The sequence below is a fragment of the Sinocyclocheilus grahami genome, unplaced genomic scaffold, assembly GCF_001515645.1.
Source record: "Sinocyclocheilus grahami isolate Dianchi unplaced genomic scaffold, SAMN03320097.WGS_v1.1 scaffold60.1, whole genome shotgun sequence".
Taxonomy (NCBI): Eukaryota; Metazoa; Chordata; class Actinopteri; order Cypriniformes; family Cyprinidae; genus Sinocyclocheilus; species Sinocyclocheilus grahami.
Genome location: NW_015505239.1, coordinates 1,060,083 through 1,084,364, shown reverse-complemented (window position 1 = coordinate 1,084,364; position 24,282 = coordinate 1,060,083). Strand labels below are relative to the sequence as shown.

At 35.8% G+C, this 24,282-nt stretch overlaps 1 protein-coding gene across 5 annotated transcripts in view; it reads right to left on the bottom strand.

Moving 5' to 3' along the window:
• Positions 1-8,981: 8,981 nt before the first annotated feature.
• The window catches only part of LOC107584461 (macrophage-stimulating protein receptor-like), a 16,466-nt gene continuing 1,165 nt past the window's right edge, over positions 8,982-24,282 (bottom strand). For 4 of the 5 annotated variants that reach the window (XM_016271088.1, XM_016271089.1, XM_016271090.1 and 1 more), the window contains exons 2-21: positions 22,845-24,115; positions 19,345-19,518; positions 18,419-18,544; positions 18,096-18,266; positions 16,996-17,156; positions 16,422-16,557; positions 16,083-16,219; positions 15,780-15,950; positions 15,578-15,671; positions 15,283-15,492; positions 14,634-14,780; positions 14,385-14,538; positions 14,079-14,171; positions 13,722-13,928; positions 13,527-13,607; positions 13,008-13,189; positions 11,256-11,365; positions 10,940-11,105; positions 10,671-10,807; positions 8,982-10,173 (exon numbers count right to left, since the gene is read on the bottom strand). In XM_016271088.1, the coding sequence (XP_016126574.1) occupies positions 9,957-10,173; positions 10,671-10,807; positions 10,940-11,105; positions 11,256-11,365; positions 13,008-13,189; positions 13,527-13,607; positions 13,722-13,928; positions 14,079-14,171; positions 14,385-14,538; positions 14,634-14,780; positions 15,283-15,492; positions 15,578-15,671; positions 15,780-15,950; positions 16,083-16,219; positions 16,422-16,557; positions 16,996-17,156; positions 18,096-18,266; positions 18,419-18,544; positions 19,345-19,518; positions 22,845-24,041 (4,071 nt within the window). In that variant the 5' untranslated portion in view covers positions 24,042-24,115 and the 3' untranslated portion in view covers positions 8,982-9,956. The remainder of the gene's footprint in view (positions 10,174-10,670; positions 10,808-10,939; positions 11,106-11,255; positions 11,366-13,007; positions 13,190-13,526; positions 13,608-13,721; positions 13,929-14,078; positions 14,172-14,384; positions 14,539-14,633; positions 14,781-15,282; positions 15,493-15,577; positions 15,672-15,779; positions 15,951-16,082; positions 16,220-16,421; positions 16,558-16,995; positions 17,157-18,095; positions 18,267-18,418; positions 18,545-19,344; positions 19,519-22,844; positions 24,116-24,282) is intronic. The other variant, XM_016271092.1, reaches the window with a different exon arrangement.

Here is a 24,282-nt window from a genome sequence, read left to right as displayed (position 1 = left end):
CATTTCAAATCAGCAATAAAATCTGAAAACAATGCGATCTTATCTTGTGCTTCATTAGCTCAATATCCGAAAACAGTTTATAAACTGTTTGTATAGCGTATCAAGCTCTTTTATCGCAAAAGATCAAGGAAAAGTTTATTTCTAATGACATGAGCCCATTAAAACAATTCTGGCTTAATACAGCCTGAATAATAGCTGCAATGAGGAAATTGATAGAAAATGGCCTGAAATTGTCAGTGAAATAATTATTTAGCAAACCTATTTGGTCTCCCTGGAGTATTATGGACTGCCTATAGCGTTCACTTCATAGTGTCGTAGCAGCTGAAATTACATCAATAGTTTCCTTTCAAATTTCCCCATAGTCTATACTTAATTGTATTTAGTGTTTTCAAGTAAAGTTAAAGTTAATTCCTATATAGAACTAGACTACATACAGTATAAACCACATATAAGCAGAAAAGCTCAAATTATATTCATATGAATGTCAACTGCCAGAAATCCCAAAAATTTGCAAATGTACACAATTTACAACAATTGTAATCTTTTAAAACAAATCTAAGTGCTGATTAAGAAAGTTTTGACCCAAAGACCTCATGCTTTCTTTCCTAACAGAACATTCTGTCGTTCTCAATGTGATCTGCAGAGATCCAAACGGCTTACCTTAACAATCACTCCAATGCTGTATGTGGCCTTGGGTCTGTGAAAAAAGAAATGCTTTTCATGGCATGGCAACCAATTTTCAATTAATTCTCATCCACAGACATATTCAACCCAACAGCATTCATGTGAATAGCAATCTGTACCCTTGTGACCTGAGAGAGACTTTACATAATCTCTCTAGATGTTTTGCGACAATGCAGAGGAGCAGTGGAAGGAGGATTGAAGAATGCACTGCAGTCTTGATTGCTGGAAACGCACAGGCTCAAGGCTGAACTTCAAACTGAATACAGAAAATAAGATGTTAGGGTAAAGCATGAATGCACAAAATCGTGACTTTTGAGTTCATGGTAGAGCTGTATAGCCAAGATACATAAATACTAAAATGTATAGCAAAAATGGAACAACAAATTAAATACCAACAAATAAAATCAAATGAAAAAATTGTTCACAATTCGTTCCTCTTTCTCCACTCCAACAGGCAGAAGGAAAGGTTGAAAATATAACTATAAAATCATAGAGGATTGAATCACGCCCTCTAAACAGAAAGTGATTCCTTAATATATAATTTTCCAGTGGCTCTGTTCATTTTTTGTAATTTTTTTTGTGTAGAACATTTTGGCAAAGCACAAACACGCACATAAGAACACGTACAGATAAGCTTCAAAGCTGCTGAGGAAGAACACAGTGTCCAATAGATGACAGGTGTCTGCTGTAGCTCTGACGTCTAAAACATCCTCCCCATCCTGAGCTTCCTGAAGACACCAGCACTCTGCTGAAATAAAATAAAAAAACGCTCTGGTCTCGCAAACACGCACATAAGAACACGTACAGATAAGCTTCAAAGCTGCTGAGGAAGAACACAGTGTCCAATAGATGACAGGTGTCTGCTGTAGCTCTGACGTCTAAAACATCCTCCCCATCCTGAGCTTCCTAAAGACACCAGCACTCTGCTGAAATAAAATAAAAAAACGCTCTGGTCTCGAGAAGGATTGAAAACAATCCACAAATGGGTTGTATTTAACCCAGCATTTTTTTAGAGTGTACAATTTCATGTTACAAAAACAATTCAAAAATATCTTAGGGGATTTCAAGGCAAGTTTATAAGTGATATATAATATTTCTCAGTGTAGCTCAATTTCTATATAAACACATATTTTCTAGTCTTGGCTACAAAATGATTTTGAACTTTTCCACTTCTATTGCTCAGGAAAAATATAGAGTTTACAGAACACACCTTGACCAATATGGGGTCATGCTGTCACATTGTATGGGGTAAGTTGTCACAATGGAACCTGCCATTAAAGAGCCTATTGTAGGCGTTGCAGCAAAATGTAAACAAATGAAATTCAATTCAGTACCATTCATTAACCACTTTTTTCTACCTATCCATAACCACAGAGTTTTCTACTTCTCAGAGTCTTTGATAAGAACAGGTTTTTGAAATATGTAGTTCTCAGGCCTTTGAATATTGTGAATGAGAAAAATGAAGAGGAAACTGTAAAATGAAAAAGGAGACATTCAAATACACAGGGAACACAACTGTTGCATAATCAATTTGTCTAACACATTTAGTTCATCAAAGCCTTTGGTGCACATTTTTCATCAGAAGTATCTGCTAATTGCTGGCAGATCATTGGCGTATAGTTTGTGTACGTCAGCAACCCCATACATACGCAGAAAAGTAGATATGCATAGCAGATCATGTGAATATGTACTGTTTTTAATTATAGATTAAAGGAGTTTATGCATATTTCATATGTTAATTGAGCTGCACAAGCAATATGAAGTGAAGTGCTGGTTGTGTTGCAACTCGTCAAACCCAAAGGTCAGCATACATTTCTGTCAGTATGATGACAGAATGAATTTTCAAGTTTTAAAGGGGTCATATCACAGCAAAGTCATTCTGTTGTTTTTAGTTACCATATTCCATTAAAGGAACAGTTCACTAAAAAATGAAAATTAGCTGATAATTTAGTCACCCTCAGGCTATCCGAGATTTAGATGAGTTTGGTTCATCTTCAGAACAGATGTGGAGAAATTGATGGACCAGTGTTGGACTTTTCAACTGAAGAGAGCGTTTTTATGCATACAGACTCATATTTTAGCCTGAAGCGACAGTTTAAAGTAAAAAAGTTTTAATGATGGATTTGTTTCTTAGAAACACACAGCTTTTCACTTTACAAGACAGGAACTTATGACTGGAGTCGTGTGGATTATTACTTGTGGATTATTATGACGTTTTTATCAGCTGTTTAAACTCTCATTCTGGCGGCACCTATTCACTACAGCCCAGGTGAAAAACGTATTTAAAATGTAAAAAATTTATTTAATTACCACTTAATTTAGTACCAATTTATTTAGTACACTTGAACATCTTTCATACACTAGTACACTCAAGTGTACTACAAGTGGTGACTAAATAAATTTTTTAAATACAGAGATAGTATGTTAAAAGCGGATTTTAGTTCATATTCATGGCGTTCCAAAATAGCACAGTTGAGTACACTTAGACGATCTTAAGTTTATCTTAAGTACTAAAGGATAATTTTTAGTATATTAAGTACAAAATCGTGCTCAAATAATTGAGCACTTTAAGTACATTATGGAAGTGTACTTTTTTTCACCTGGGAGAGGATCCATTGATGATCAAGTGATCTTTTAAGATGAAGAAACAAACTCATCTACATATTGGATGACCTGATCGAGGGTGAGTACATTTTAAGCAAATTTTCATTTTGGTGAGCTATTCCTTTAAGTATGAATTAAAAGTCTGTTTATTAGCAGCCATGGTAAACTATTTTCTGTGTGGGTAAAGGGTATGCAGGTACAACTCCTGGCTATGTGAATGGGAACAACAACAACAAAAATCTGTCAAGATTATTCTTTGAAAACATTTCAAATCAGCAATAAAATCTGAAAACAATGCGATCTTATCTTGTGCTTCATTAGCTCAATATCCGAAAACAGTTTATAAACTGTTTGTATAGCGTATCAAGCTCTTTTATCGCAAAAGATCAAGGAAAAGTTTATTTCTAATGACATGAGCCCATTAAAACAATTCTGGCTTAATACAGCCTGAATAATAGCTGCAATGAGGAAATTGATAGAAAATGGCCTGAAATTGTCAGTGAAATAATTATTTAGCAAACCTATTTGGTCTCCCTGGAGTATTATGGACTGCCTATAGCGTTCACTTCATAGTGTCGTAGCAGCTGAAATTACATCAATAGTTTCCTTTCAAATTTCCCCATAGTCTATACTTAATTGTATTTAGTGTTTTCAAGTAAAGTTAAAGTTAATTCCTATATAGAACTAGACTACATACAGTATAAACCACATATAAGCAGAAAAGCTCAAATTATATTCATATGAATGTCAACTGCCAGAAATCCCAAAAATTTGCAAATGTACACAATTTACAACAATTGTAATCTTTTAAAACAAATCTAAGTGCTGATTAAGAAAGTTTTGACCCAAAGACCTCATGCTTTCTTTCCTAACAGAACATTCTGTCGTTCTCAATGTGATCTGCAGAGATCCAAACGGCTTACCTTAACAATCACTCCAATGCTGTATGTGGCCTTGGGTCTGTGAAAAAAGAAATGCTTTTCATGGCATGGCAACCAATTTTCAATTAATTCTCATCCACAGACATATTCAACCCAACAGCATTCATGTGAATAGCAATCTGTACCCTTGTGACCTGAGAGAGACTTTACATAATCTCTCTAGATGTTTTGCGACAATGCAGAGGAGCAGTGGAAGGAGGATTGAAGAATGCACTGCAGTCTTGATTGCTGGAAACGCACAGGCTCAAGGCTGAACTTCAAACTGAATACAGAAAATAAGATGTTAGGGTAAAGCATGAATGCACAAAATCGTGACTTTTGAGTTCATGGTAGAGCTGTATAGCCAAGATACATAAATACTAAAATGTATAGCAAAAATGGAACAACAAATTAAATACCAACAAATAAAATCAAATGAAAAAATTGTTCACAATTCGTTCCTCTTTCTCCACTCCAACAGGCAGAAGGAAAGGTTGAAAATATAACTATAAAATCATAGAGGATTGAATCACGCCCTCTAAACAGAAAGTGATTCCTTAATATATAATTTTCCAGTGGCTCTGTTCATTTTTTGTAATTTTTTTTGTGTAGAACATTTTGGCAAAGCACAAACACGCACATAAGAACACGTACAGATAAGCTTCAAAGCTGCTGAGGAAGAACACAGTGTCCAATAGATGACAGGTGTCTGCTGTAGCTCTGACGTCTAAAACATCCTCCCCATCCTGAGCTTCCTAAAGACACCAGCACTCTGCTGAAATAAAATAAAAAAACGCTCTGGTCTCGCGAAGGATTGAAAACAATCCACAAATAGAGCACAGTTGTAGAAAGACTGACTGGATGGTTCACTGGACAGATTTTTAGTTATATTTTCATAAAATCTGAATTTACACCAGATATTTCCTGTCAGTGGTATGATTTTACTAGAGAAGCAACTATGTTGAACACAAAACAATACACTGGGGAGCAGTCATTGCCTAGTGGTTAGAGAGTGGGCCTTATAACCCAAAGGTTGCAAATACGAGTCTTGGTATCGGCAGGGATTGTAGGACCCTTGAGCAAGACACCGAACCCCCAACTGCTCCCTGGGTGCCACAGCAAAAATGGCTGCATACTGCGTGTGTGTGTGTGTGTGTGTGTGTGTGTGTGTGTGTGTTTGTTCACTACTCACTGCTGTGTGTGCCCACTTGGATGGGTTAAATGCAGACCACGTCACGTACTTTAAAAAATACGATATTTTGAAGAACCAAGCAGTTGTTGGTCCCCATTGACTTCCATATTAGGGGAAAGAAATACTATGGAAGTCAATGAGGGCCATCAACTGTTTGATTACCAGCATTCTGCAAAATATCTTCTTTTATGTTCAACATAAGAAAGAAACTCATACAAGTTTGGAAAGACACGATGGTGAATAAATTATGGCAAAATATTCATTTTTGGGTGAACTATCTCTTTAATTCAGCACTCTCATAATATACAGTATACACCTCTGTACTGTCTGCATAAGCAGAATTGTTCCGGTTTTGGACACAGATATGTACAAAGACCAACAACAACTGAACAATCAATGGAGGAATCATGAACAGACAAGACAAGAGCAAGAAACTAAACTTCAAAATATAAGCACACCAATTAATGAGACATGGACATGTTGCTACAGGGTTGTTAGTTGTTTGGCTGGTTACTAGGTGGTGTGTTGTTACTTTGGCTCGATCCCTGTATCTCTGATATACACTAGTTCGGTCCCTAGATATGCTTGACTCTTTTTAATACGTTTATGGGATTTTTTTTTAGGTTTGATTGCTTAGAAAAGCAATACCACACTTCACTCTGGGTTTGGTTTTTTTTGAGCCAGCAGCTGTGTTAAATGTTTAACCCAACCTTTTGGGTAGTTTTATTGAACTCAACTATTGCTTAAAAAAAACGATATTTCTTGCTGAAAATGAACCCAAAATAGGTTGGAAATAAACATTTACTAATATGTTCAATATACTTATAGTTGAATAAATAATTAAATAAACATGTTTTTAATTGCTTATTAATAAATGTTCACCTTTTGATTATTGCTGGTGCCTCTAGTAATTATGTGTCTAATTTTTTAATTTACAACCTATTTTGGGTTCATTTTAAACTAGCCATATAATAATTTTACAAAAATAGTTGAGTTATAAAACTACCTAGAGGTTGGGTTAAACATTTAACCCATTCGCTGGGTCAAAACAACCCAGTTGCTGGGTTTGTCCATTTTTCACCCAGCACCCAGCATTTTCTAGAGTGTTCTTTTAAATAAGTTGGTATCATTCGCGATACACAAAGAAAAAATTGAGAAGTGCTTTTGAAAATAACTCAAATCACCTATAAAAATTGTGACAAAATCTGTCTCTCTCCTATCCCACTCTTTCAGTGAAGACAAACAATGTGAACTGGATTACCGCTCAAAGAACCATCTACGTCTGAAGGATTCTGCTTTATTTTTTTACATTTTTTTTATTGATTTCCAACATATAATATAAAGGTACTGAACAAATATAAACTACAAAAAAAAATAGAAAATATACAGTATTATACAAATAATAATACAGGTAAAAATAAATAAATAAAAAAAATAATAAAAAAAAACTAAACAGAAAAAAGAACAGGTATGAGATCCTCATATAAATAACAGAAAAGCTAAGGATTCTGCTTTATAGCGAGCCGTTGCTACATGTTGCGACTGTTCCAGAATCCCTCCACTAACAAGATCATTGAACAGTAGCAACCCTCCATTATTCACTTCTAGCCCTCACCTCTCCCTCTCTTTCTCTCACCCTTGCAAAGCTCTGCTCAAACAGACTGGGTTGCTAACAAAGGCTGAGTGCTATGGAAACAGTGAGAGTTAAATGCACAGTGTCTTCAAGGTGAGTTTAGTTGAAGGACAGTTGGTAGCAATGCAATCAAGGTTTTCTGAGAAGTTATATTGGTATATATTTCTAGATGTATGTTTTGGTATTTGCATCATGTAATTTCCTTGGGAGCTGAACTCTACTTGAAGTAACGTGTTTCGGTTTGTTGGAACATGAAATGGCACTGGTAACCCGTTTTACTTTAAAACATCAGAAGGACAAATTAGATTTTTTTTTTTTATTCATCAGAAGTTGTTTGGATCTCGACAAGTAGAAATTTTGTAACAGAACTGAGCCAGACATAAATGCAAGGAGGCTTCATTACAGGTTGTGAAGGCTCAACTTCCCACTTTAGAGCATCTTGATGTATTTCAGTGGTGATGCTTGTTTTCAGATATATTATTGCATTTATATTTTGTTATATTAAGTGTATTGTTGCAATTTTCATTTCATGTTGACTTTAATTCTCACTTGTAAATTCTAGCTTTCTCCTATATGATTTAAATGTACATTTAAGCAGACTTTAATGAGATCAAGACAAGCAGTCAGACTGAAAAGCATCATTGACTCAGCATTTCATGACACTGGCATTTAGGTGTTGCGTTTTTTCCCCGATGTGACAACCATGACTCACTGCAGTCCACCAGTGGACAAACCTCAGCACAACCTACTAATGCTAGCAATACTAACGTTACATGTGGAAAAGAATCTGCAGTAGGTATATACTGACCTCCAGTGACGAGGAAATTTTATCCTTTCAAGTGCATGCCCTGAATTCCTAAAGAAGAATTTATTATCACTCTGTCACAGCTAGGTGTCTGAGCTTATAAAGGACTGACTGCTAAAAACAATAATAGTTAAGTATCCATTTGCATGTTAGGTAACATTATTCAATAGCCTGCGAGGCCTATGTGACTTATTTTTTTAGTACAATCAACTACTTTTGTTAAAGACTTTCTTTAATACAGTAGATAGTGTCCATGTCTAGTTTTTCACCATTTTAATGAGATTTTATGGTAATGAAAAGTGACCAATTATTATTATGTTTTTTTTTACAACTTTAAATACTGCAAAAGGGGTGGAGGAGGAGTGCCAGTACTCTGTTGTGCCCTAGCTGGTATATGCAAATCATTATCACAATTCAATTTCTGCAATGGAAAAAAAAAACTAAATACTTTAGGATAATGCTGGTAAGGCAAATTTATTTACTAAAGGGACCATTTGCCAAACAACTGATTTGATACTAGTGTGTGTGTGTGTGTGTGAAAATATTCTCATTGGTGATATGGTAGAGCAGACCGACTTTGCATTCATGTGCATTGTCGAGTTGAGGAGTAATATGCATAGTGCCTGCTTATGGGTTGTGTGATTTATGTAGCGTCATTAGAAACAGAACAATATGTTCAGAAATGCAGTGTTTATATAAAACTTTGAGGTTTGACTTCTTTGGAAAGAACCGTGCCAAGAAAGAAACAGCAAAGAACACATTCAGAAACAGTGATTTTTCAGAATTAAAAAAAATTAAAATCATGCTGCACTTTAACACAAGGTTTTCAATTTTTTTGATTTATGTATTACCATGTTCGCCAATGTGACAGCTTAAACAAGTGCCATGCAGTTGGAAAGAGTCATGCAAAGAAACAGAAGAGCCCGCCCTTTCGTTGAGGTGCACGTGCAAACACATTTCTGTCAGGACCACTATAGTCAAAGATGATTGACAATTAGCATACAGTTTGGATTGGCTGTATATGGTTCCGTTCTGGGCAAGAACTCACTGCGCATCCATGCAGCCTAGCATGGATGAGAGCAGGGATAACCCCCCCAGGGTAAACAGAACAGAACCAACATAAATGCATGGGGGGGGGGGGGGGGGGGCAGCTTGTGCACCAGCTGGCATATGCAAAACATCGCATTTAAAATTTCTACAATGAAAAAAAACTTACTTGTAGATGTTGCTGGTACAACATTATCCTCAATTATTCACATAATTACGTAATCATTTGAAAATACAGTTTAAATTATTTTTAGATGGTGTATTACATTACTGCGTGACATCATGATATCAAGCAGCTTGTCAACTGCTCATTGATCATGTCAAATTCAGACTTTGGTTTTTTAACTTTTTTACATTGGAAAAAAGTTCAATGAAACTGATCAAACCATTTTTCAAGTAATTATATCACTCTTTGTCACACAGCCTTTAAGAAACCATGTGTCCTAACCAGGCACAACATGACAAAAACTATCTCTTACATTGTTACATTGTGTAAATCACTTGGTTTATATTTCTGCAGCAATGTGCTGGTAGCCCTGCTCCCACTAAAAGCCTATTGGACCAAAACCTACTCCCCATGTATATTAAACATCAAACACTGACTAAGAGAGGGCGACATTTTCACTGGCAGTGTGGACATAAAAATGGAATTTTGCTGCTTTGTACCTGGATAGAACACAGTGTTATACTATAGTATGAGCAATAACAAATGATTTGCAGTTGTCATTCAGTGTAAGAAACAATTCCATGTGCTTTAAGAAAGTATAAAAACATAACATTCTTGCATTAATTTAAAAATTCATTTGAAAAGTGCCCTTGCCGCCAAAAATTTTTAAATCCCAAAGATGTGACACCAGTTTGGCCATGCAACTAACACCATGCACAAACGTCACAAAAGCATGACCATCACACACAATGAATGTACATTCAGTTTGACACACATTGGGATTCTCCAAATACAGCAGATCAGCTTCAGTGCATGCTTTTAGGTTCCCACACTTCACAGGACCATATGAGCCGCTGAATCCACAGGATGAACGCAGCTCAGGCTTATTTCATTTGAGACCAGGGTCAGGTGGAGGATTGGTCTGAATGTTCAGAAGAAGGTGGGGCCGGAGAGAGTGGGGGGTAGGGCCGGGGCTGGTCCAGATTCACATAGGTGATCTGGAGGTTGATGTAATGTTCCCCCTCTAGGCTGTAGTGGATGTCTTGAATGACTTTCACGAGACTAGGGAAACTTGGTCTCTTCTCAGGCTCAGGATTCCAGCATTGCAGCATGATGGACCACCTATAATACAGAATCCAAAATGATTCATTATTCATTATGGTCTTTTAGTCTATAGCCAATTATGAAGCTACATGTAAATCTAAGTGTTTCTGTTGGGTTTTCACAGCTGTTTCTAAAAAAATTTTTTAAAGGGATCATATTGTTTATTATTATTATTATTATATTCAGTTATTTGGGTTTTTTTCTTTCTTGTGATCTACTTATAATGTCAGTAAAAGTTTTCCATCCAAAAAGTATATACTTTCTCAAGACTGTTTAATTTAATATTTTGACAACAACAACAATATTAACAATATATTTATCCTGCTTTACTACTTGATTTGTGATTTTCTGAATGCAAAATACATGTTGCTGACATGTAAATGTGGACAGCTACATCAATAAAAAATACACTTTAAAAGACATATTTTCATAACATAAATATTAAAAAGATAATTTGATTCTTCATGATATGACCCCTTCACAAATAAAAGGCAGGTAAATATAAAAAATCATACAGGGAATCCAAGCAGTATTGTGGCTGTAGCAGTCGACGGCCCTGCATTAGATATGTTGTAATGTCATAAGGGTCCACATCAGGATACGGACTGGCCCCTCTCGTCATCAGCTCCCACATCAACACTCCGAAAGACCACTAGCGGGAATAAAATACATGTTACATATAGAATGTAGAATCATACCTAGCTGCTGAAATAGAAATTCCTCTATTGGATACATACAGTTATTCTTGAAATGTTTTGAAAGGATTTTCCATATTTAAACTTACCACATCTGATTTGGTGGTGAATTTCTGTGTCTGCAGGCTTTCTAAAGCCATCCATTTGACTGGCAGCTTTGCTTTCTTGCTGTCCTTGACGCTGTAGTATTCCTTATCATAGACGTCACGTGCCATTCCAAAGTCAGCCACCTTCACTGTAAACGACTCATCCAGCCTAGGAAAAGCAGTTTCATTACATTTGTTAGATATGTTGTGTCTCTACTCACTGTACTTCGATAAGACAACAAAACAGCTGTTTGTTACATTTTGGTGTATGCATACATTACCAGATGAATTATGAAAATTCAGGTTGCCTCTTACTTACATGCAGTTACGTGCAGCAAGGTCTCTGTGCACAAATTTTTTGTTTGCGAGATACTCCATTCCTTTGGCAACTTGAAGCCCAAAGCCAATCAGGTCTTTCACTGTGGGATTCTGAACACGAAGGATATATTTTTACAACATTTCAATGCAAATGTTTAGTAAGTTTACATGATTTTACCTAGATTAAAATGTTAAAATTAGTAATGCACTGAAATAAAAATGCTGGGCCAAAAATTCAGGATGCACTTGACTGAAAACTGAATCCAAAACTGAAAATAAATTAAATTTTTTAATTGATATATTATCAATGAATAAATCAAAATTTTTAACTTTAAATGAAACGAATATGTAAAATAGTGCATATATTTAGCAAAATGCTGCTCTTGAGGGCTATCTATGGTCACAGAATGTCTTACATGAGGTAGATGTAACATTACGTGACATTGTTCACAAGCTGTTTTATTGATGCATTTTTTGTGATTAAAACATTGCTTGAGCAATTATTTGAGACATGATATATTTCAAATACTAACTCGTTCTGTTTTGTACCGTTTCATTCATGTTTATTTTGTGCTATAACTAGTAGTATGTAGGAAAAGATGATTGGATCGTGTGATAAAATTGACCATTTTAAAGCTGAGACTTTCTTTCATATTCAAAGTAACAAAGCTTATTGCGATTATTGGTTAGCAGGTGTGCTACAAATTCATGAATCTACAGAAAACAGCATATATGAAAAGACTGGTCTTGTGATTTTAAGAGTCCGTAGCAGTATCTATTAAAAATCATGTTATTATGAGAAATTATGTCAAATTATGGTTATGATAAGGCTTACGATGGGGCTAGGGGTTTGAGTCATCAACCTATCATTTCTGATGGTTAAAATAGGGATTAGGATTTAGACTTTCTTTCATATTCAAAGTAACAAAGCTTATTGCGATTATTGGTTAGCAGGTGTGCTACAAATTCATGAATCTACAGAAAACAGCATATATGAAAAGACTGGTCTTGTGATTTTAAGAGTCCGTAGCAGTATCTATTAAAAATTAAAAATCATGTTATTATGAGAAATTATGTCAAATTATGGTTATGATAAGGCTTACGATGGGGCTAGGGGTTTGAGTCATCAACCTATCATTTCTGATGGTTAAAATAGGGATTAGGATTCGGTCAGGGCTATGTTGTTCCAGAGACGCAAGACATCGATTTGTAGTATGGTATAAACTGAATGTGCTTACCCTCTGTGCAGAGCGGATAAAATGCCGAAGGTCTCCGTGTTTCATGTATGGCAGGATCACCAGGGGAAGTCCATCACTGGGAAGCACAATGCCCAAGAGGGACAGGACATGAGGGTGGTGGAAGGCCTTCATAAAGATTCCTTCTCTTAAAAACTGCTCCACCTCCTCCAGATCAGTGATCCCTTTCAAGAAAAATTAAGAAAACATATTTCCTGTTTTTTTTCCCATAACGGCTGGGTATCACAATGCTGTATGCAAGTAAACTAACATAAAATACTGTAATTTCAAAATTATAATTTTATTTGTTCTGTATATTCTAATGCTTAAAAATCATGTTATTATGAGAAATTATGTCAAATTATGGTTATGATAAGGCTTACGATGGGGCTAGGGGTTTGAGTCATCAACCTATCATTTCTGATGGTTAAAATAGGGATTAGGATTTGGTCAGGGCTATGTTGTTCCAGAGACGCAAGACATCGATTTGTAGTATGGTATAAACTGAATGTGCTTACCCTCTGTGCAGAGCGGATAAAATGCCGAAGGTCTCCGTGTTTCATGTATGGCAGGATCACCAGGGGAAGTCCATCACTGGGAAGCACAATGCCCAAGAGGGACAGGACATGAGGGTGGTGGAAGGCCTTCATAAAGATTCCTTCTCTTAAAAACTGCTCCACCTCCTCCAGATCAGTGATCCCTTTCAAGAAAAATTAAGAAAACATATTTCCTGTTTTTTTTCCCCATAATGGCTGGGTATCACAATGCTGTATGCAAGTAAACTAACATAAAATACTGTAATTTCAAAATTATAATTTTATTTGTTCTGTATATTCTAATGACTAATTTCAATTGAAAAATTTAAAATGATAGATTTTAATTTTTAATGTTTATTTTCAATTTATTTTGATTATTATTCTTTATTATGTTATTTGCCATAACATAATGAAACAAATAACAAAATAATCATCAGATAATTGTATCATCCACAAGTTTATTATTAGTGTACCCCTATTTATCAGTATTAATTTACTTACTATTCAATGATTTGACAGCACAGTGGATCTCTTTTTCATCACTATCAGTGAGATATCCATGATACACAGTTCCAAAATGACCTGAGAAAGATTTGAGAAATATGCGAGTGTGGAATAGAAAGAGAATGCACTATAAGAAAGAGAAAAAGCAATGTAGCAAATCCAGATGGATTGCTGCTGCCCTAAGATATGTACCTTTGCCGATGATTTGGTCATGCTGGATTTTAACCTTATTATGTGGGATCAAAACATTCTTCACCTCCTCCAACAGATCTGGCCGGAGAGCAGACATTGAGATTGCCTGAGATTGAATCAAAGGAGCTACTGCAGAGTCCATTGACCCAGCATACGGCACACTGGAGAATGTTGTGCTCGAGCCTTGTAATGGAGAAACCGTCAGACCTACAGGACGCACAGTTCATGTTTATTAAAGAATGGATGCTCTTTATGAAGATACAATGTACCAAGTTGGGCTTCATACTCTTTAAATTATAGGAACTGTCTCAAATGTTTTAAAAAAAACTTCAGGATCAGGATTTTAGCTGGTCTCACCTCTTCTGTAGTCACCATCAGGTGATCTGTCATAATTCTCCACCGCAGTGTGAGTTGAATGCAGCGATAGTCGAACCTGAGCAAGCGCAGCTGCTAACCAAACAAATATTTTTTTACATGCACATTCACCATTTTCTAAATTCTGCTTTCTAAAAATGGTCAGAAATCATCATAATAAAAAGCAAATATTTTCCATATATTTTAAAACATATGCTATAAAGTATAATAATTACAAAATATTTTTACAACATTAAATAATCATTTAATTTTGGAAAAATTTGAGTAATTTTGACAGAACGCACTTACATTTCCTTTTCTTGCGCTCTCTTGCCATGGCTACGTAGGCCAGAGCTGCTCCCACGCCAATTGCAGCCAAGATGCACAGCACCATGCCCACAATAAAATTGCTGTTTGTAGTTACTACTATACCAATGTCATATTCTTCTCCATTCACTAACAGCTGAGAAACACACGTGACAGAGCAGCACATCATGAATGACAGATGCAGAGCCAACTTGAACTTATCAAAGCTGAATTCAATGGACAGACTCTGACCTTAACTGGCACCCCCTGGCTAGGGATAGTCAGATTTTTGGGGATCCTGCAGGTGACCTCATTGTCCAGAACTGTAGCTTTGCAATCCACTCCATTAATAGTCATAATGATTTTCATACAATCAGACACCAGGGCTAGTTTTTTGTGCTGGAATAAAACATTTGATTAGATTATGATACAATACATCTGGAAGAATAATCTGACTGTCATCATTTTAGTCATCATTTAAATTTAGTAAATCATCCATTGTGTTGTTTTTATTTTTTATGTCTGTCTATTTTATGTATTCTAGCCAGAAATAAATGCTTTATGTGATGAGAAAAAAAAGCAAATAATATAGCAAATAAATTAAATTTTGAAATATATTAACATTGAAAACAGTTATTTTAAATTGTAATAATATGTCATCCTATCACTGTTTTTACTGTATTTTTGATTAAATAAATGCAGCCTTGGTGAACATAAGAGATTTATTTAAAAAATATAAAAAAACTTAATTATTCCACTTTTTGGAATAATTATTCTACAACTTTTGACCAGTAGTGTATATATAAATATCTTACATAAACAACATGTGAAGACATGTGACCTGGTCAGACCATATACGAGACTATATAACCACACAATATATGCAACCACTGAGACATACATGCAGTGAGACTTTGTCCTGCCCTGGGCTGAGCTCAAGCACATGGCCTTCTGTTTCAAATGGGATGGGTTCTCCATTAGCATGGCAGGTAAATGTCTGAGGCAGGAGTTCCTTGGCTCCATCCAGATCCACAGAGAGGATTCCCGTTGTCTCCTCACATACTGGGCTTGTACACTCCATCTGGTTGGGATTCCCTTGACTAACACACACCTAAGGTACAGCATCCGATAAGTGGCAACATTTAAAACAATTAAAACATTTAAACATGGCTCTTCAAAATACAAACGAGTCCTACGGTTTGCACAGGTGTTGTGTTACTGCCTTTGTAGTTAATTACGGCTTGGGAAACGGAGTCCAGGTTCTGCCCGATGATAGTGATTTTTGATCCTCTTCATTGTAGCAGGACCCCAAAAAATACATAGTAAAAAAAATTATTAAATTGACTTTTAAAGACTCAATTTAAAAGTAAATTAAAAAAACGGAATGGTTTGACTCACCTTCTAAATCCACAGTTAGGCTTCACAGTTGTCACCTCAGGATTCACCACATATCTGAACTTTTTTGTGGCTGAAATAGTTGATTCATCAATTAAAACCTTTACATCTACCTCTGAAGTCTCCTCAGCACCTTCAGACCTACAAACAACATATGTCCCATCGCTGGAGATGCTAGAGAAACAACAGTAGGAAAATACTCAAATCTCAGTGGTTACAAACAATGTACTAGACTGGCACTCTTATATTTCTAAACCTTGACTTATAACTATTAAACAGTGAATTTCGTAAACCTGGCACAATAACCTTTCAACAGGGCAAATTCTGTCTCCAAGGCTGACCGTTCTGCTTCCACCAGCATCCAGATATTTTCCTGACAGGGTGATCAGGGTTCCTCCAATCTTAGGTCCTAAGCCTGGACTGATATCTGTGATTTCTGGGGTCTTATGGGAGATAGGAGGTATGATAAGAGCTTTATCAATCTAAAATGGCAAAATACTACAAAGGAAATTTTCATTTTCAAAACTTTCATTTATCCAGTTCATCAGCAGCAGTACCACAATCCAATATTTCTTAATACCCTATCCATGTGTTAAACCATATTTAAGTTAGGTAATTAAAGATTGAGAATGTTTTTCTCATTACCACAAAACTGAAGCCTTGTATGCTAGCCTTCCCAGAGATGAAGTATCCACTTTCCACGCTCTTTTCATCCACTTGTATTGTTATATCAGCAGTTTGCTCCGGGCCTGACACCTCACCATCAATCCTACACACCAGCCTTAGTGAAGAATGAAAAATTACATTTATAAATACATTTATGTTGTTATTGTTAACCAAAACTATTAAAAATTGGTTTTGTTCATTGAAATTAACCCGACATAAAATGGAATATAAATGATTCATTAAAAGAAACCTAATAAAATGACTATACGTACTAAAACTTAAACTAAAATTACTATTAAAAACTAATTCAGAATATTAATAAACACTATAATAGTATATAAATAACACTGATGAGCACATATGTATGTGTGGGGTTACAAAGGTTATCTGTAACATAAACTAAAGGGTATTGGATATTTTTGGGTGGGAAAATGACAAAAATCTCTCTCTTTGATATGCATCTGCCACAACTTCCTGTTTCAGTAGGAAAGAACTGTACTGTATTTATCTTCTTTTTTTTTTGTGGAGAATCTACAATGTGTGTGTTACTTACTGGGAGCTACTGCTTTTTTCTGGTATAACAGTGCAGCTACTTTTCCCCACGTAAACCTGGTGAGAGGTTTGAGTGATAGCAGGTCGGTAAGATGACTGGAAGTTCCAGCCGCAAAGAGTGATTTCACTCTTACCATTTGAGGGCACCGTGCTGGGGAAAACCTGAAAAGCAAAAGTGCAAAAAAAATTATTCAAGGTTATACATAAAGTTCTTGATAGCTTTTTAAACTAAACGCTTTTGCTTAGATGCTTGAAATTTGCACAGACAAATATAAATTTACACCAGCATTCAAAAGTTTGATACATTTTTTAAAAATGTTTTTGTAAGAAGTCTCTTACACTCACCAAGGCTGCATTTATTTAATAAGAAATACAGTAAAAATAGTAATATTGTGAAATATTAGTCAGTGCCAAGTTACAGCGCCCCCCCCCCATCTCTCCCACTTCTCTTCCTCTCAGATCTAGACTGTTATATCGTTATAAATGAAAAACGCCAAAAAAAAAAAACTTTAATAAAAAGGAAAAAAAAGTTAAATATTATTACAATTTAAAATGTCATTTTCTATTTTGATATATTTCAAAATGTAATTTATTTATTTAATGGAAAAACTGAAATTTGAGCAGTCATTGCTCCAGAGTCCAGTCCTTCAGATATCATTGTAGAAATCATGGTAGTATATGACTTTTGTATAGTTTGTTAAAAATGTCTAAGAACTGGGAAGCAAAGTAACAGCCAACAAATGCTCAGCATAGCATCTTACTATACAATATAGCTTTGTTTTTGTGTCACTACATAATTTTCATACTTCCGTTTGTTTTATTTAATTTTACTATCTAAAATGTGGAACATATTACAAAAATAAAGGTTATTTTTTCACTCAAATGACTTCACAGCCAAAGCTGGCATTCCGTCCAGTGTGAGACAGGGGGGAGAGTCCAACAGGTACTGTGGTTGTTAACACAGCCCTGCCCTGATATGACTACAATGACTCTGAAGCAGCCTTCATATTATCGGTACACACTCACTGTATATTAGAAACGCAAACTTAAAAGGCAGACAGTTTATTGTCACATTTATTGCCCAATTATGCAATGCGTTACCTGGGTGATTACTGGAGGGCAGGAGTTGCTACTCCACTGATCCTTACACTGATGCATCTGGGAACAGACTCCATCACACCAGCCACATCCCATAAACTTGGGGGCCGCTAAACACACTGAACAGTTGAGGAAATGGGCACAGCCTGGACCTCTGGGAGACACATTTATCAGCTGCACATACAGGATGAAGAGAGACAGGTTTGACAGAGAAATGCAGATGAAAACTATCAGTCACTTTCAGTCTGTATATTTTAAACATTAAATCTTTAATTCACCACTGATGGCTGATAAGCTTTTGAACTGTACAGAATAAACGTGCATACCTTGTTTTCAACGACAAAGAGCAGAGACTCGGAAGAATGAACGGCAGCTATTCGTGACACTTTCTGCATTTCTTCCACAAGAGAGTAGTTGGCAAACACTACAAGGGACGATCTGCTCAGAATAACCTGAAAAGTAAAGTTGTTGTTTTTTGTCTGTCAAGAGTCAAAACTACACAGCATACTTAGTCACAGCTACACAAATATGAAATATACATGATATTTGTCCTTAAAAGGGCAAAAATAATTCACTGTATCCATCCAATATAGGGAGCCAACAAAAGCCCGGCTTATGATTGTATTGGCCACTGACTAGCAGGAAAGATATGAACTTTAATGTTCAGCTGGTAAGGAGAGGATTCAGTGGAAGCCACTATGCAGTTGCAATTAACCTCTCTCATCTTTTTAAGTGGGAGAACTTGCACAATTGGTGGCTGACTAAATACTTTTTTGCCCCACTGTAATTCGCAAATCTGATTAAAAAAGGTCAGAATTATGAGATATGAAAGTTTACATCTTGCAATTCAGTTTTTTTCCACCACGGAATAAAACATAAAAAAAGTAAATTGCAACTTTTTGTATCACAATTCTGATTTTTATTGACTTTGTGGACTTTGGAAAATTTGGACTTTTCTTCTCAGAACAAGATATAAAAGTTTTATGACTTTATTTCTTAGAATTGTGAATATCACTCAATTCTGACTTTTTCCCTTTTAATTGTGAGTTTACACCTCAGAAAAAAGTAAGAATTGTGAAATATAAATGACTATTTAGGGGGAATGAGATGATAGATTGGTGTCTGAAACACTTTAAATAGACCTCAGCAACACATATGTTAGCTCCCCATTAAACTTCAGTAATGTGCCAATCATTATTCACAGTATTTAAAATGGAATCAGTTTCTACCAAAAAAAGAGTGTCCTAATAACCTGCAAGAGCCTTCCATCATCCGTGCCAATGTGTGCCACAGTCTTGGTCTCAATGGTGGTCACCAGAATAGAAGTGAAGAGCACATTGTTCATCCGCCTATCGAAGAAGTCCACTCTGTAGCAAGGCTTTGCCACCATTGTGGGGATAGCATTGCAAGTCAAATCATCTGGGTTCTAGACAAAATAAAACAAAATATTGAGTGAATAAATATATTTAGTGAATATAAAACATTTTTACATGCAACTTTTCATTGCTTTGCAAGAAATACATTAAAACAAAATATTGAGTGAATAAATATATTTAGTGAATATAAAATTTTTTTACATGCAACTTTTCATTGCTTTGCAAGAAATACATAAAAAAAAATCACGCCATACACAGAAATTGCCAATCTGACAAAATGAAAACTGTAAAATCAGTAATTGCATCAATATACACTCTATATATTCTGCCTGCATTTGAAGCTCAGTGGACTGTTAAAAAAACAGCAACATTATTGTACACTTTTTCAAATGAAAATTTTTCCTCATTGTCCATTTCCTGTGCCATGTTTTTTATGAGTTTTTTTACTGACTTCAAAAGGATGACACTGTGACAGAAAAAAATGCATGCACTTTAACATCAACCCCAATGAAAAGGAAGCAACAACTTGTAAACGGAAGGCTACAGGCACCATCTGGCAGTAATAAATGATTTCCTGCCCCTAAAGCATTAACCCTTGTACCAAATTAAGATTTGAGGGATATGTACAGTCTGTTAGTGGTAACACTAACTGAATAATTAGAAAACAAGCATGTACTGTCCGGATTTCATTTCCATTGCTGTAGAAATTAATAAGATTAAGAGCAGATGCTGTCATATCGTTTATGTTGACCTTTTTGCTCCCATGGTAAACAAATACTAAAGTTTTCTAACTTTCCAATTTTTCAAAAAGGATGTAAAGATACCTTAAAAGTATAATTAAAGTGGTCCGTACAACACATTTGTGATATTTCAATTCTTCTGAATTAAAATGATAACATTGTGAGATGAATTTTAATTATTATTCACTGGAAATCTGGACCTACATCAAGGAGGCACATTCATAAGAGTTTATAAGATCAATTTTTCTTTTGTTGTCTGAATTATGTGCTTTTGAAACTGACTGATCCAGTTCTCCAGCACATTCTTCAGAATTTCTCTTTGGAACGTTGAGTAAATAAGGAAAGATTTATATATATATATTTTTTAGAACAACTGATAAACAGATTAAAATATTCTGTAAAATAATGGAAAATATGTATAAAAAAGTAAAATATAAAAGGAAAACACAAAAATTATGTAAGTAAGATATACAGGGTGGAATATCCAGAAATTATTCACAATGGACGTGTTAAAATTTAAATCTATAACTACAGGACTTTGCATTGTAAATCTGGTTTTATTTCAGCCAACCTCCTCAGTATACCTGTTTCTACTGGTTAAAAACAAACTGTTGACGTCAGTATTGAACATCCTGAAACTACACGCTTTCCTTGATTTATCAGCTCTGGCTCATTGCCTGTTTAAGACTGTGAGAGATCAAGCCACACTCAGCACAACCGTCTGCCACAGAAAGTTCAGTCTAACAGTAAGGTATTGCGTGACGTATTACAGTTCATGTACGAGCATGTGGCGGCTGGTATCTCCAAAACAAAAAGTGACTTCATGAATCGAACAACACAACAGAGACTTCCAAGCCACATGTAAAACAGTGTATGATAAAGCCTGACTCTCACAGAGTGATCCCTGAGCAAGTGCAGCCGCACATGAGTTTAAACAAAAATCAAATGTTTGTGTGAGTCATTTCCTGAAACTGGCTTCACTAACCATCAAATATTCTATGGTCCACTCCTTTTAAGGTATAGGTTGTGAAATATAAACTAGACCAATTATATAAACCCTTTAAATAAACACAAGATGGGGACAAGTCTTAAGGTACAGGAAGAAACATAAAATTCCATGAAATTACTCGTTCAGCCTTTTCAGTAAGACAAAATCATATTGAGAATAACTTAGATAGATGGTGTTGCTAAGTGGTTGCTGAGGTAATCTGAGTGGTTGAGTGGTCATTACTATAGGTGGTTGGCAGAGTGTTCTGGAGGTTAATGTAAGCTCCAACCCTGATCAAAGTCACCTACCTGTGATTTTCTAATGATCCCGAAGACATTGATTAGCATGCTCAGGTGTGTTTGATTAGGGTTAGAGCTAAACTCTGCAGTAAAGTGGATCTCGTAGGTCAGATTTGAGGATCCCTGCCCTAGACAGAGCTGGGTAGATTACTTAGAAATTGTAGTCTGTTACTGATTCCACATTACATGACAGAAAAATTGGAGTTAGTAGCATAATCCATTATATTACACAGACATTTTAGGTAATGTAATCAGAGTACTTTTTGATTACTTTTACATTACTTTTGACCTAAGTCGTTTATCACATTAATTTAAATAGGATAATCTTGTACCGTATTGATATAAAAATACAAAGAGTAAGAAAATATATTCCATTCATTGTAATTAACAACATGAAGTGCATTAAACATTCCATTACATCAAGGTTTTGCAAACTGGGGTTTGTATAGGAACTGCAGGGGCTTTGTGAGTTTAATGAAAATCTAACAATGAATAAATCATAAAAAATGCAAAATAAAAAAGTAATTGTAAAATAACAATAATCAAAATAAAACACTTTCTAAAAAAATGTAATCTTTTATTTGTTTACCTGCACGTCATATGACCCCTAACCAACAGAGAACCGTGAACATGCAAATGTGATACTTAATTATTAAAATATTTATTTAAAAATCTCTGGGTACTTCAAGTAAATATATTAGGTGAAAGACGTTTGGGAATGACTGCATTACATGTCAATAAGAAATAACGTAAATTTGTGCATTTTAATGTGTTTGCAAGACAAAAGCCTTCCAAAGACATAGAAATACATGGTTAAAGTGCTACTGAGTGATAATTCAAAGAAAACTTAATATGTTCATCAGTAGTTGATGTAATGTTGAAATGCTAAGAAAACAATTCTTAAAACTTAAATGATTTTTGTAAATCCAATGGTCAAGTGACTGGTCTGGGTGTGAATGCCCACAAAACTGGAAAACTTTTTGAGTGTATATAAGCAGTAGGCTAGCTTAAAAAGAGGAATTAGGGAGAATCAATCAATTATGAACAATTTATTGTCATTTTGTGAATAATATGTAATCATGTAATCAATAAAAAAGAAACTGCAGTCTGATTATGAGTATTTTAAAATGTAATTTAATCTAATTACAAGTACTTAATTTTTGGAATCTGATTACATAATCCAGATTACATCTAATCAGTTACCACCCAGCTCTGCCCCAGACACCTAAAAAGGGGGATGGGTTCTCAAAAGCAGGATGGAGAGACGGATTTATTAATAAACAAGATCAAACTAACTTAAAATTGAACTGCCAATTGTCAAGAAGCTGCAGTGAGAAATACAAACTCACCTCATGTGGGCACATTTCACAGGGCTGAAAATGGCACAATCCCCGAGAGAGCCGCTCCGTCCCACTTGAACAGCAGGACTCTACCCCTTTCTCAATCTCACTGTTTACATCATCTATTGGAAATGCACACATGGCAGACTTTCTGATAGGATTCCCCTTTTCATCTGTTTCAGCAAACACCCCATAAAGAATTGGGCTGTCCATCTTCACTCCTATCTCATCAGCCAGCTCCTTGCCTGCCGTACTGAAATGAGCAGCTTGAACTGAGTTGTACACAATATCCTTAATCCATGAGCTCCTTCTCCTTCGTTTGGGCTCAAAGCGGCATTCCAGAACGATTTCCCTGTACATCCAAGGCTCGCTGTCCTTGATTGGCAGCCGCCCAAGATGGGTCTGCAACTTGGCGTTTGGTTTCATCGGGCTCTCCCACTGTACAGATAAGAAATACACATATTCTGGCGTAGAGAATGTATAGATGTAGTCGATGGTAAATGTATCCTGAAATTCAGGAAGAACTGTCAGACCCTTCACTTGGCTGTCAAAACCATTTTCTGTGCCAAGCAAGCGACGAATAGAAAGGGACTGTTTGCCAAAAGATCCAGCAATGGTGGTATTGATGGTAGCTGCTGTAAAGAAATACGTTGAAAAACCATCTTTGACCGCGCTGACCTTTGTTCCCAGAGGACTAGCGACACAGTCAGGACAAGCTAAGGGTGAGTTGGCCCTTTTATCAAAAAAACATTCAGGGTTTGAGGGTCTTTCGCTTTGATTAAGTTCAAGGAAGTTACAGACTCCAAACTGTGTGCTCCCACAGATGTACAGGAAGTCAAAATAGCCCTGAGGCTCCAAAACAAGAACTTGGTTGTCTGTGTCCAGTGGCATTCCCGGTTCATTCTCAATATCACAATGACAGGTTTCACAATCTGGACTGCCAACTGGCCCGGTTCTTATTTTCCATAGTTTGGTGAGATTTTTGTCCAAGGCTTCAACCACGTTTTGAGAGGCCACATAAACCTCATTAAAATTTTCATTCACAACTATGTTCTGTATGGCTTTTGCGGTTTGGAAAAAAGAGACAGAGTAGGTAACAGAAAAGTTTACATTCATTTGTGGGACTGTAGGACATGATTTTAGTGCACAGGTAAGATGTATCTGCAACCAGACACATTTTAACAAGGTCCTGGGGCTGATGAACATCTCCGCTCTCCTATGTAGCCTGAGCTGAAAGAATTTCACTGCTACTGCTAACACATGATGAAGATAACCAGGACCTTTGAACAGAAAAAAAGACAAAAACAGAAGAAAGAGAGATTAATATGTACTCTGTAAAAATGCTTTCATCATTATGTCAGAACATCCATTTACAGTATCTTGTCAGTAAATTGGCAATAAGACTGCTATAGAACAACAATGCAACCCTCATTTTTTTTTTGGGGGG